The following is an 11,692-nucleotide window of genomic DNA, read 5'->3' on the forward strand; positions in this document are numbered from 1 at the left end:
ATGTTTCTGACAAGAAGTCTGTTGTCAATTTTACCTTTGTTCCTGTGTATATAATTTTAAATTTCCAGTTGCTTTAAAGATTTTCTTTTTGTCATTGCTTTAAGCAGTTTTACTGACTGGTCCTTTTTGTAGTTCTCTTCATGTTTCTTCTGTTTGGGGTTTGTTGAGGTTGTTAAATCTGCAAATTTATTGTTTCAAAATTGTATAATTTTCAGTCATTAAAAAAAACTTTAGAGGGAGAGTGTAGCTCAAGTGGTAGAGAGGATGCTTAGCATGCATGAAGTCTTGGGTTCAATCCCCAGTACCTCCTCTAGAAATAAAGAAACCTAATTACCTACCCCCCACCAAAAAGAAACAAACTAAAAAAACCTTTTGTAATTAACACAGACTTCTTTGGTGTGCAGTTCTATGAATGTTAATACATGTATTGATTCATAGAGACTACACCTCAGTCAGGATACAAAACTATTCCCTCTAAAAAACTCCCTTGTGCTGTTCCTTCAGTCATTATTTCTTGAAATATTTGTTTTGTTCCTTCACCTTTGAACTTCAGTTACATATATGTTAGGGACAACTTGAAATAATCCCACAGCTCACTGATACGCTTATTTTTTTGTTATTATTTTGAGTTGTGTTTTGTTTGTGTATATGTGTTTCATTATAGATAACTTCTACTGCTGAGTCTTCAAGTTCACTAATGTTTTCTTCTTTTCTTTCTAATCTGTTATTAATCCTGCCTGGTGTGTTTTTCATCTCAGAGATTCTACTTTTCTTTTTTTTTTTTTTTTCAGTTACTTTTCAAAGAAATTTTTAATTGAAGTATATAGTTGATATACAGTGTTGTGTTAGTTTCTGATGTACAGTATAGTGATATATATATATATATTCCTTTTCATATTCTTTTTCATTATAGGCCATTACAAGATATTGAATATAATTCCCTGTACTATACAGCAGGACCTTGTTTTTCACCTGTTTTATATGTAGTAGTGTGTATCTGTAAATCCCAAACTCCTGATTTATCCTTCCTTCCCCTCCTTCCCCCCCGGTAACCATAAGTTTGTTTTCTATGTCTGTGAGTCTGTTGCTGTTTTGTAAGTAGGTTCATTTGTGTCATTTTTTAAGGTCCCACATATAAGTGATAGAGATTCTACTTTTCATCTGTAAAGTAGATTTGGATCTGTTTCCATGTGTCTCCTTAACATGCTCTTGCTTTTTTCCTACCTCCTTGAACATTTTTTAATGTCCTTGTTTTTGAGTCTGATATCTGCGTCATTTCTGGATCCATGTCTGTTTATTTTCTCCTGGTTATTGGTCATTTCTGCAGTTTTGCATGTTTTGTACTTCGATTAGAATCTTATGTTGTTGGGTGCTGGATTTTCTTTTCATGTCTATAAATATTGTTGAGCTTTGTTCTGGGACACAGTTATGTTAATTGAATGGAAATAGCCTGGACTTCTTGAGGTTTGTAAAGCTTTACAAGGCAGTTCTAGGCAGCCTTTAGTTTAAGGCATTGTCTTCCAACTTTTGTGTAATTGATATTTGGGACCAGGTAATTAGTTGTTTAAGGGCTGTCTTGTGCTTTCTCTAGGATGTCGAGCAGCATTATTGATTGGCCTCTACCTAGTAGATGCCAGTAGCACCATTTAGTCATGAGCTAAGAGTGGTTTTTATATTTTTTAAAAATTGTGGAAAAGAAGAAGAGTATGCAACAGAGATCACTGTACTTGGCCCACAAATCCAGAATGCTTACAGAGAGGTTTTTTGAACATCTGGTATCAGAGACATTCTTTTACTGTTTGAACCAAATGGCAGTGTAAAAAGAAAACGAAAACAAAAAACTTAATTTCTCCAGCATGGAGGACAGTTAAGACTACAGACTTTGAAATTAAAAGAGTATAATTTGAGGCCAGCTACGTGTCTGCCTCTCTCAAGAACTGTTCAACGTTGGGCAGATTTCTAACTCTCTGAGCCTCCGTTTCCTTTTCTGTCAAATAGAGCCAATATATACTTATCACTTAGGTTTGCTGGAGAATTAAATAAAAATGAATAAAAGTATATGGCTCAATACATGATACAGAGTAGCTGTATTTTTATTTCAAGAGTGTTCCCTTTATTATAATATCCCTTGATGTGTATACAGTGTCATACTTTGCTAACTTGGAGGATATTATCATCTGTTATCTTCCAGGTCATGCAGAAGGATTTTGTATGATGTGTACAATGCAAGCACATATCACCCAGGCACTCAGTAATCCTGGGGATGTTATCAAACCGATGTTTGTCATTAATGAGATGCGACGTAAGTATCCTCTGTAGTAGTTTATCTTCATGTTTGTTAGCTAATTGGTCATAATGGCCTAACTGGTGAATGATGAGCTCCTTACGTGTTACAGCAGACAGACATTTTATCATATATAGATGTGTTTTTAATTAGTAACAAATTTATCGTGAATCACTTACTGTGTAAACACATTTTGAAACCTAAGTAAAAGGTAACAGTATGGTAGACAGTATTCAGTTTCATGTAAACAAATAAAAAAAAATCTTAACTCAATTTGTTAATAAAATCATTGATAAATTTTATAATATCTTTCCCAGGTCTTTAGATTGCTGAATAATACTAACCCTAATGTTGTCCCACAGGTTTCTTTAAGTAGTTTTCAATTAGTTTTAATTCAGTGAATGAGTACTGCACCCTACATGGTGACAAGAATTAGCAAAATGAACTTAATTACACTCTTAAAAGAAATGTTGTACTCATAACTGAGCAAACTTGTGGATAAATTTTACTTTTTCTGTTTAATTTTTAAATAATTTAAGAGTTTTCTCTTGCATTGTAATGATCCTGTTAGGTTGCATGAAATTTTTTAATGCACTTTCTGCTTGTTTTTTGCAGTAGGCTGTTACGTCATCTTAATTAACTGATTTGGACTTTTAAAAATGCATGCAAGTAAAACAAAAACCTAACTCTTAATCTGGTTTCTAGCTGCCTAAGTATAGGAGCAGACAGCCACATAGTGACAATCTGCAATCCTTTTGCTTGAAAAGCTGCTGAAGATTAAAAGATGTTATATTGGCCCTTGGTGTTGGTAACAGGCTAGAGTAGACAATGAAAAAATTTTAAACACTGTAGGATCCTGGCAAAAATTTAGCCTGGGGTGATTGTTTAATCATATGTACATATGTTTACATTATATGTGCACACACACACATATATACATATATACAGCAGACTCTGATGGTTATTTTTAAACCTAGTCTTTAAGAAAGTGTCATTGTTGTGTGTGTGCATACATGCATGAACATACACTGCCCCCCACCACAGCTCCAGTCTGTACGTGATTGAATAATGGAGTTGTCATTTTTGTAGGTCAGAATTGACTGGTGGAATATGGCAGTTTCATAGAACTCCAGTTAATATATATCTATATACATTCCTACACATAAAATTCCGTATCTGTTGTTTATGCTTTTGTGTTGTTTTCATAATTATGCAGTTTTATCTTGTGGCTGCTTAGTCAATTAGAAATAGGACTGCAATGCTGCTGTGCAGTGAGGGTATAATATGTTCTGTGGGTTATTGGGAGAGAATTCAGACAGGTTCACACATTCATGTTTTACACGGATTTTCTTAGGGAGCTCTGACACCAAGTGTCACTAACATAACATTTGGGACAAATTTTTGAGACAATATAGCCAAAGTTCAATTTATTCAAGTATAATTTTATTGCTGAAGACAGAGACTCTTGGCCCTCAGAAACTCCAGCCCACGCGGGCTGCGCATGGCTGAAGGGCCAGGTCCCAGCTCTTCTCAGCGGAGCTTGCTAGTGCTGCCTCCTCATAAAATAATGATTGGGTGTTTTCTGGTCAACATACTGTCATAAGGTAAACCTTCTGCGGAGTATACAGCCTGGGCGTATCCTGTGTAATGAGAATGCTCTGTCTTTACTCACACTTCACAGGTATAGCTAGGCACTTCCGCTTTGGAAACCAGGAAGATGCCCATGAGTTCCTCCAGTACACTGTTGACGCTATGCAGAAGGCGTGCCTGAATGGCAGCAATAAGTGAGTACAGCGCAGTGCCGGCCGCCCCTCCCGCCGCCCCGCTGCTCCCCGGGACTCAGGGTGGCCTGTGCCAGCACGTGCACACGGCTGTCTGCTTCACCTTTCGGCTTTGCATTGCCTCTTCCTCAAAGATTTGCATTATTTTAAAAAGGTGTGCTTGCTATAATAATTTGGATTCAATTACAGATGTCAGACAATGAGATTGGTCTTGGCATTATTAATGTCTGCGTGTCAGCATCCCTCTGCACACCAGCACCAGCTGCTGCTTCTTTCTTGCTGTGCAGCGTTTTCTTGGTTGATCTCCAGCCTCTGAGATCTGCGTTTGTTCCCTGCTTCTGTCACACTCCAGTCACTTACCAGTTCCTACAGTTTCTTAAAAATCTAAATGTGGACTGGAGGAAGATTGGAGAAACAATTAGATAACCAGTCCTAACCCACTTGCTCTTGCCTGAACACGCCTGGTGAATCTCCCATTCCATCCCCACTGCCACCGGCACAGCCTCAGCCAGGCTTTCCGTGTCTGGCTGCCGGTAGACCACGGAGCAGAGGGGGAGGCTGTGCCTTCCCCGGCCAGTGCTCACGCTTGGTGTCACAGTCCTGCTTAGGGTCGCTTCTTGCTACTTGCTTTGGGACCAGATTCCTGCCCCAATTGCAAAGTCCCTTCTTCATACCATCCTGCCTCTTTTCCTGCCTCACCCCAAACCCTCACTGTGCTCTGCTCAAATGAGGCTGCTGTCTGGCTGTCACACAGACTGTGTGGCTCTCCTGTTTGAATTCTTGTTCTTTTATAGGTGTACACGTGTTTAAAACCTGGTCATGGTGCCTGTAATTTTTGTAGAGCTCTTCTCTCATTTCACTGTTTGACTTTTTCAGATTAGACAGACACACCCAGGCTACCACACTCGTTTGTCAGATATTTGGAGGATACCTAAGATCTCGAGGTAAACTTTGTTTAGAAATTAAGTGCTACGGCATGTGGCTTAAAAAATGCAAACTGTAGGAAAAGGTTAATAATGGAAAATGTGTCTCTCCTACAGCCCAGACCCCCAGTCTGTGGTTCAGCCTTCAGAAGTCCCCTGTGCATGGACAGACTGGGAGCATCAGAGATACACCCTTTGATTTTTCTCTTCACATTAGAAACCTTTTTACATTTTAGCACATAGCAATCTAACATTTTTTTTTACAGTTGCAGTGATATTCCATTTATTTTAGTTCCCTATCAGTGAATATTTAGGTTATTTCTAATTTTTTTTGTTATTGCCACCAGTGCTTCATTGAACAACATACCTGCGTCCACGTGCCTGTACGTCCATGTCAGAGAGTGTATATGTAGGGCACATTGTTAGAATTTCTGCATCAAAGGGTGTGTGAATTTTAAAATTTTAACACTGCCATGTCGTTCTTCCAAGCAGTTATATCAGTTTATGCTCCAACCTGCAGGGCATGTGGACCAAATTCGTGACTCACTGTGTAGTATTAAAATTTTTTGCCCAATCTGATAGAAGAAAAAAGCACCTTGTGTTAACTTTTAATTTTGTAATAGTATTTATGTGTTCTGTCTTTTCAGTAATTGGTATTCCCATAATGATTATCTTTTGCATTTCATTTTTATTTCAGTCAAATGTTTAAATTGCAAAGGTGTTTCAGATACTTTTGATCCATATCTCGATATAACATTGGAGATAAAGGTAAGTTTGGTAATTGTGGTAGTTATGTTTAAAAAAGTCATACTTCATATAACTTTATGTATTTATACTTATAATTTAGACTATATTTGTTAGAGAATATGAATTGAAAATTTTAATATGTTCAGACTCTACTTAGAGGACATTATATAAGCTTTATACCAGGAATCTTAAAAAAACTTGAAACGTTTAATCATTTGACTGCCCTTTGACTTTCACTTAATCACTCTTCATAAACCCAGGTTGACGCCTGTATTAGCAACGGTAGGTGGTTGTCATTCTCTAGACCCTGTTTTGCTTCCTGCATTTTGTAAACTGTTTTTTGTTCTTAAGCTTTTGTTTTTCTGATTACCGGCGCAATACATGCTAATGATGAAAAAAGAGAACCATCGCAGAGATAATAGAAGGTCCCATCCCTCAGAATGAACTCTGTTAGCAGTTTAAAATACACTTTCTCAGAGTATTTATTTACCATTTATAAAGATGGGGTTACATCTTCTGTCTCTTTGGCCGCTTGATACTTGGTTTCATCTTGCCTGGGCCTTCTGTGTGTGCGCCTCGGCAGTTGTGTGGTGTCCAGTGAGTGGCCACACCGTGATTTACGGCCCTGATTGCTTGCTGGTAGATACTTGGTTTGTTTCCAGTTTTATGCTATTTTAAATAGTGCTGCAGTGAGCACCCTCTTCACATGTTGTTGACTTTAATCTTTTTTTTTAATGGGAGAGGAAATCATTTGGTGTGTACATGTATAAAGCTGAACATCATAATAAAAGTTTACTTTATTATTATTATTATCATTGTTGTTGTTGTTGTTGTTATTATTTATAAAAAGTCACATTTGCGGTTATACTTTGGAGTTTTTTTCCTAACGAGGGGCAGTGAGGGGTAACGTGGTGTTGATGCTGTTCTGTCCGCAGGCTGCTCAGAGCGTTAATAAGGCGTTGGAGCAGTTTGTGAAGCCGGAGCAGCTGGACGGAGAAAACTCCTACAAGTGCAGCAAGTACGGGCGCTGGTGCTGAGGCCGCGCGGGGAGGGCGGAGGCTCGGGGGGCAGAGTTGGTGTGTCTGGATTCCCTTTAGCTTCCTATCCCGTCGGGGAAGACGTGGGTCTCTGTTCCCGGGGCCAGAGCACGTAGCACAGGAACGTTTGCCCTCCTTAGAGACCCGCGCCCGCGCCTCCGTGCCCGACGGCAGGGAGGCCGGTGGGGGGAGGTTGGCCGCTCACCACGTCCATGCTGCGCGCGTGTGTGTGGCGGCCTAGGGGGCCACTGACCCTCCCGGTGGACAGGGTGGGTCGATGGGGAGTCCCTTTCCCCCAGAGCAGTGAAGGAGCCTTCTTTTTGTGGTTGTTTCCCAGGGTTTGGGGTGGTATCTGCTAGAAGCCCCTTATTGAGATTATTCTTTGATGTTTCCTATGAAGTCAAGAGAGCATGTTTTAAGAAAGCCCTGTTTCATGTGTTTTAAGTAGATTCTCATTTTTAGTCAGGTGACATTGGCCATCGGTATTATTGAAAACAGGCAGCCCTCGGGGGTTTGGGTCCACACCACCGCAGGAAGGCAATCTTGCAATAAAGCGAGTCATTTTTTTTTTTTTTTTGGTTTCCTGGTACATAGATGAGTTATGTCTACACCATATTGTAGTCTCTTAAATGTACAAACCTTAATTAAAAAATACTTACTATTTAAAAACGCCAGAATAACTAGGGTAGTAACATCAGAGATCACTGATCAGAGATCACATAACAAATATAATAATGAAAAAGCTTGAAATACTGTGAGAACTACCAAAATGTGGTGCAGAGACGTGAGGTGAGCAAATGCTATTGGAAAACGGTGCCGTAGACTTGCTCCACACAGGGTTGCCACCGACATGCCATTTGTGAAAAATGCAGTGTCTGCGAAACACAGCAAGACGAGGGTCCCTAGGTTCATTTTGTGGGGGAGAAGGCCCCCTCTCCTCCCAAGACCGTAGGCTTTCCCCTTTGTTTTGAACTCCATGGACAGTCCTTGTCTTTCCTTTCTTCCTTTTGTATCTGGGATTTGAATTACACCAGCCAGTTTTTCAGTTTGTTTCGAATTAAGAGAAATTTACATTAATCTAATGCTAAATGACCAGTGACCTACAGTACTTGGCATCTCACAGTTGTCCTTCTTTCTTTCATGCTAATCAAGCAGTTTCCCCTGTATTTTAAATTTTAATGTTTTCACTGTTGGTTGGAGGAGTGGTGTTTCTCGTCTAGTATCCTTCTTCTGGGAACTTAATTTAGAATGTTTCAGAGAAATAACAAGGGAAAGACTAAAAGATATATATATATAAATAAATATAATCTTAATCGTTTGTTTCTGTTTTTTCCAAGGTGTAAAAAGATGGTTCCAGCTTCAAAGAGGTTCACTATACATAGATCCTCTAATGTTCTTACACTTTCTCTGAAACGTTTTGCAAATTTTACTGGTGGAAAAATTGCCAAGGTAGGTAGATAGTATCATTAATAACTGTTAATGTTGAGTTATTCAGGGCTTACGGGTCAGTAGCTGTTCAGGGTTGTAGACGATGTAATGGAACAGTTTTGTTACCTGATTTGCTAGGTCTTCCAGCACTTGGTAGTGGGAAAAAAGGTCAGAGATTTGAGCGAGTCGTTTGGTGTGTGTGTTTAGGAGTGCGTGTGTTTTGTTTCGTTCTGTCTTCTGTATCTTTCAGCTGGTCAGACTTTCTGAAGGTGACATCGGTGGTTATTGTCCGCAGTCAGGCTGCGCAGTCAGTGCAGGGGTTGAGTGGCTACAGGGAGTGCTTGTGTCTTTGAAATCCAAAGCAGGTCTTCCTGCTGGAGCTTGCCATTCTTTAATCAGAATTTGTTTTCTTGTTTATTCATGTATTTTCTGGTTGGTAGTGTACTGAATTTTCCCATTTTCTTCCCACTTCATGAAGATTGAAAGTGGTCAGAAATTCAGTAGCAGGCAAGAGAAATAATCTATTCCTGAATTGTTAAAAATAAGGGATGACTCAAGTCCAGAGTTGTCATTGTTACTGCCTCCTTTGATGGACTTGAAGAATTCACTTAGTGTGGCTCCTTGTTTGCTTGAAGGAAATAAAGCAAGCAGTGGGATGGCATTAAACACCTTAGATTCAGGTATGCTCCGAGTTAATTCTCTTTTTGAAATGAGGCTCAATGTGTTAGGTCTCTGCTGGAACGTCCTAGGGCGTAGTGCTCCGGGGGTCTCCCGCCCTCCCTGTTCTTGCACACGCGGGGGGGGCTATGCCTTCACAAGTGACGTTCCTTTTTCCTCTGTCCTGCTCTGTCTAGGATGTGAAATATCCTGAGTATCTTGATATTCGACCGTACATGTCTCAACCAAACGGAGAACCGATTATTTATGTTTTATATGCAGTCCTGGTACACACTGGTTTTAATTGCCACGCTGGCCACTATTTCTGCTACATAAAAGTAAGTCATGTGGATTTGGCTGGTAACTGCTTACAACACAGTGCAAGGCTGCACTGACATTCTCTGGAGGAAAGGTGGGCTTTTGCAGTTAAAATGTGAAAGCCCATTTTTCTCACATTTCTCTGGACCAGGGTTCCCTGTTTACCTCCTTATGTCTAATACCTCTTTCGTTGGCTCTCGCGCAGGCTAGCAACGGCCTCTGGTACCAAATGAATGACTCCATCGTATCCACTAGTGACATTAGATCGGTACTCAGCCAACAAGCTTATGTTCTCTTTTATATCAGGTATTGTCGGGAAAGCAGATTTTCACACTTTCTGCTATGTCATTTCTCTTCATCTCACCAGCATACTTAAGTTCAATATTGTTTGTTTAAACGCATCCTAAGGATGTGGGAAGAGTCAGGAAGGTAGTTTTTGAGCGTGGATCGTGAGTTTGACATAGCTCCCAGCTGTCTAACAGCAGGTTAACAAAGAAGCATGCCGAAGGAGGGAATGGTGGTAGCCGTGGAGGGTGGGCCTGGGGGCGGGGCGTCGGAGAGTGGAGGCGTCGGGAAGGGGCTTTTGAGTACCTGGGTGTGGTTACCTCTCAGCCACTGAGCACTGCGCACAGGCAGCCAGTCACCTGCCGGGGCCGGGCCGGGGCCCTGCTCAGCGCTCTCCTGCTGCTGCTGCTCTGACTCACTCATGCCGTTTCTGGAAATGTGCGGCCTGGGAGTGGTCTGTTGTGTGCTCCAAGGTGCTCATTTGTAATAGCTGGAAATTAAGAACATCTGAAATTCCCAGCAGTAGCAGAAGATCATATAAACTGTAGCCTGTCCCTGTGTTGAAATATGACGCAGCTGTTAAAGGTGATTTTTATGAAGCTTTTTTTTTTTGGATGATATGAAGAAGTGCTCTATATACAGAGGAAAAGCAGTTTGAAGTTTTGCACACTGATACTGAAGAAGTCAGTACAGGCTAAAGCCTGGAGGATAATCCACTGCATTGAACAGTCGGTGTCTCAGAGCTGAAGTGAGGCACAGTGCTTTTGTTTCTTTCTAACTTTACAGGATATTGCAGATTTTTCTGCAATGGTATGTACTTATTGTTAGAAAAATAGAAACAAGCAGAAAAGAAAAATGGCTTTCAGTTAGCCGCATCCTCAGAATTCGCAGTCCCAGGTCTGAGCGCCTGACCTCAGCCTTGCCTGAGTGGGGAGCCCACGTGTAGCCCCGCCCGTCGCGGCCCCTCCCTCCGTCTGCCATCTGAGCGGGGAGCACGCGAACCCCTTCTGAGGAGATGGCCCATGTCACTCTGAGCACTGTCACTCTCCGTCCCCAGGTCCCACGATGTGAAAAATGGAGGTGAACTTACTCATTCCACCCACAGCCCCGGCCAGTCCTCTCCCCGACCGGTGATCAGTCAGCGGGTCGTCAGCAGCAAGCAGGCGGCGTCAGGCTTCATCGGACCCCAGCTTCCTGCTCACGTGCTCAAGGTAGCGCCCCGCGGGTGGAGTACCACCCTTGTGCCTGTCCGTCAGACCCTCTTGTCAGCCATGCAGGAGTTGCCACATCCTCACTGACAACTGAATTTCTTGTCAAAGTTTATTCAAGCCACTGGTTACAGAATAGCTCAGATATATAGAAAATCTCAGTATGGATAAAATGATCAGGAAGGAAATCTGGGTCTAAGTCTGTTTAAATGCCAGAGGTGTTAGCTCCGCCTTGGGACTCCGTTCACTTAGTGGATTAAATATTTGGAGATTCTTGATTAACGCTGGACTCCAGGAAAGTGCTGCTTTTACAGAAAGAACACTTCATTGTGTCCCTTCAGCCCTTTTAGGAGCGTGGCATTTTCTGTCTGCTCTTTGGCTGGGTCTGATCACAGTGCCCGATGGTGTCTCGGAGAATTCATTGATGGTGTGCCTGGTTCACGGAAAGCTCCATGTCCTTAGCGAGGCCTAACTTCACTAGACTTCCACGTGTAGAGATTGTAGACCTGTTGGAATAGTCCCTGTTGTCTGTGCTGTGGTGTCACGACACCTTTCAGTTGGGGTGTAATCTGTTCTGAATCAGCAAACAGATTGTCCAGATCTTTTATGGACGTTGGGCAGTATTTGGATTATAGCAGGAGTCACAAATTCAGTGCCTTAGGGACCTGGACAGGCAACAGGCTCCAAACTGGGCTCAGCTGGAGTGACGTCAGGACACTGGCCAATGAGGAGCACGTGCCCATGTGCCTGCTGGTGATTTTTCAAGAGGTTTTTCAGTTTGTTTTTTAAAATAGGAAGCCTCGCAGTGTTATGATAGCAACTAATTCAGATATTTAAGAAAACACTGTGAAGGCCGGAGTTCATCTATGAATCGGATTTCACCCACGACTGCCAGTTTGCACCCTCTGGGCTGTAGCAGCAGTGGCTGGAACCCGGGGCAAAATAACTGCAGGAGAGGAAGTCAGGGGTGGGGGGTGGGGAGGGCTTAGTGAGGGGTCCCCCCTACCACGTGACCATCTCCCTG

At 41.8% G+C, this 11,692-nt stretch overlaps 1 protein-coding gene across 3 annotated transcripts in view; it reads left to right on the forward strand.

The window, feature by feature from the left end:
* USP42 (ubiquitin specific peptidase 42) overlaps positions 1 to 11,692 on the forward strand; it is a 47,574-nt gene that overhangs the window by 26,311 nt on the left and 9,571 nt on the right. For all 3 annotated transcript variants that reach the window (XM_072943336.1, XM_072943337.1, XM_072943335.1), the window contains 9 exons: positions 2,192 to 2,302; positions 3,966 to 4,068; positions 4,942 to 5,009; positions 5,686 to 5,756; positions 6,671 to 6,753; positions 8,110 to 8,221; positions 9,055 to 9,195; positions 9,381 to 9,481; positions 10,518 to 10,671. In XM_072943336.1, coding sequence (XP_072799437.1) covers positions 2,192 to 2,302; positions 3,966 to 4,068; positions 4,942 to 5,009; positions 5,686 to 5,756; positions 6,671 to 6,753; positions 8,110 to 8,221; positions 9,055 to 9,195; positions 9,381 to 9,481; positions 10,518 to 10,671 — 944 coding nt within the window. The remainder of the gene's footprint in view (positions 1 to 2,191; positions 2,303 to 3,965; positions 4,069 to 4,941; positions 5,010 to 5,685; positions 5,757 to 6,670; positions 6,754 to 8,109; positions 8,222 to 9,054; positions 9,196 to 9,380; positions 9,482 to 10,517; positions 10,672 to 11,692) is intronic.

This window comes from Vicugna pacos, chromosome 18 (genome assembly GCF_048564905.1).
Source record: "Vicugna pacos chromosome 18, VicPac4, whole genome shotgun sequence".
Classification (NCBI taxonomy): domain Eukaryota; kingdom Metazoa; phylum Chordata; class Mammalia; order Artiodactyla; family Camelidae; genus Vicugna; species Vicugna pacos.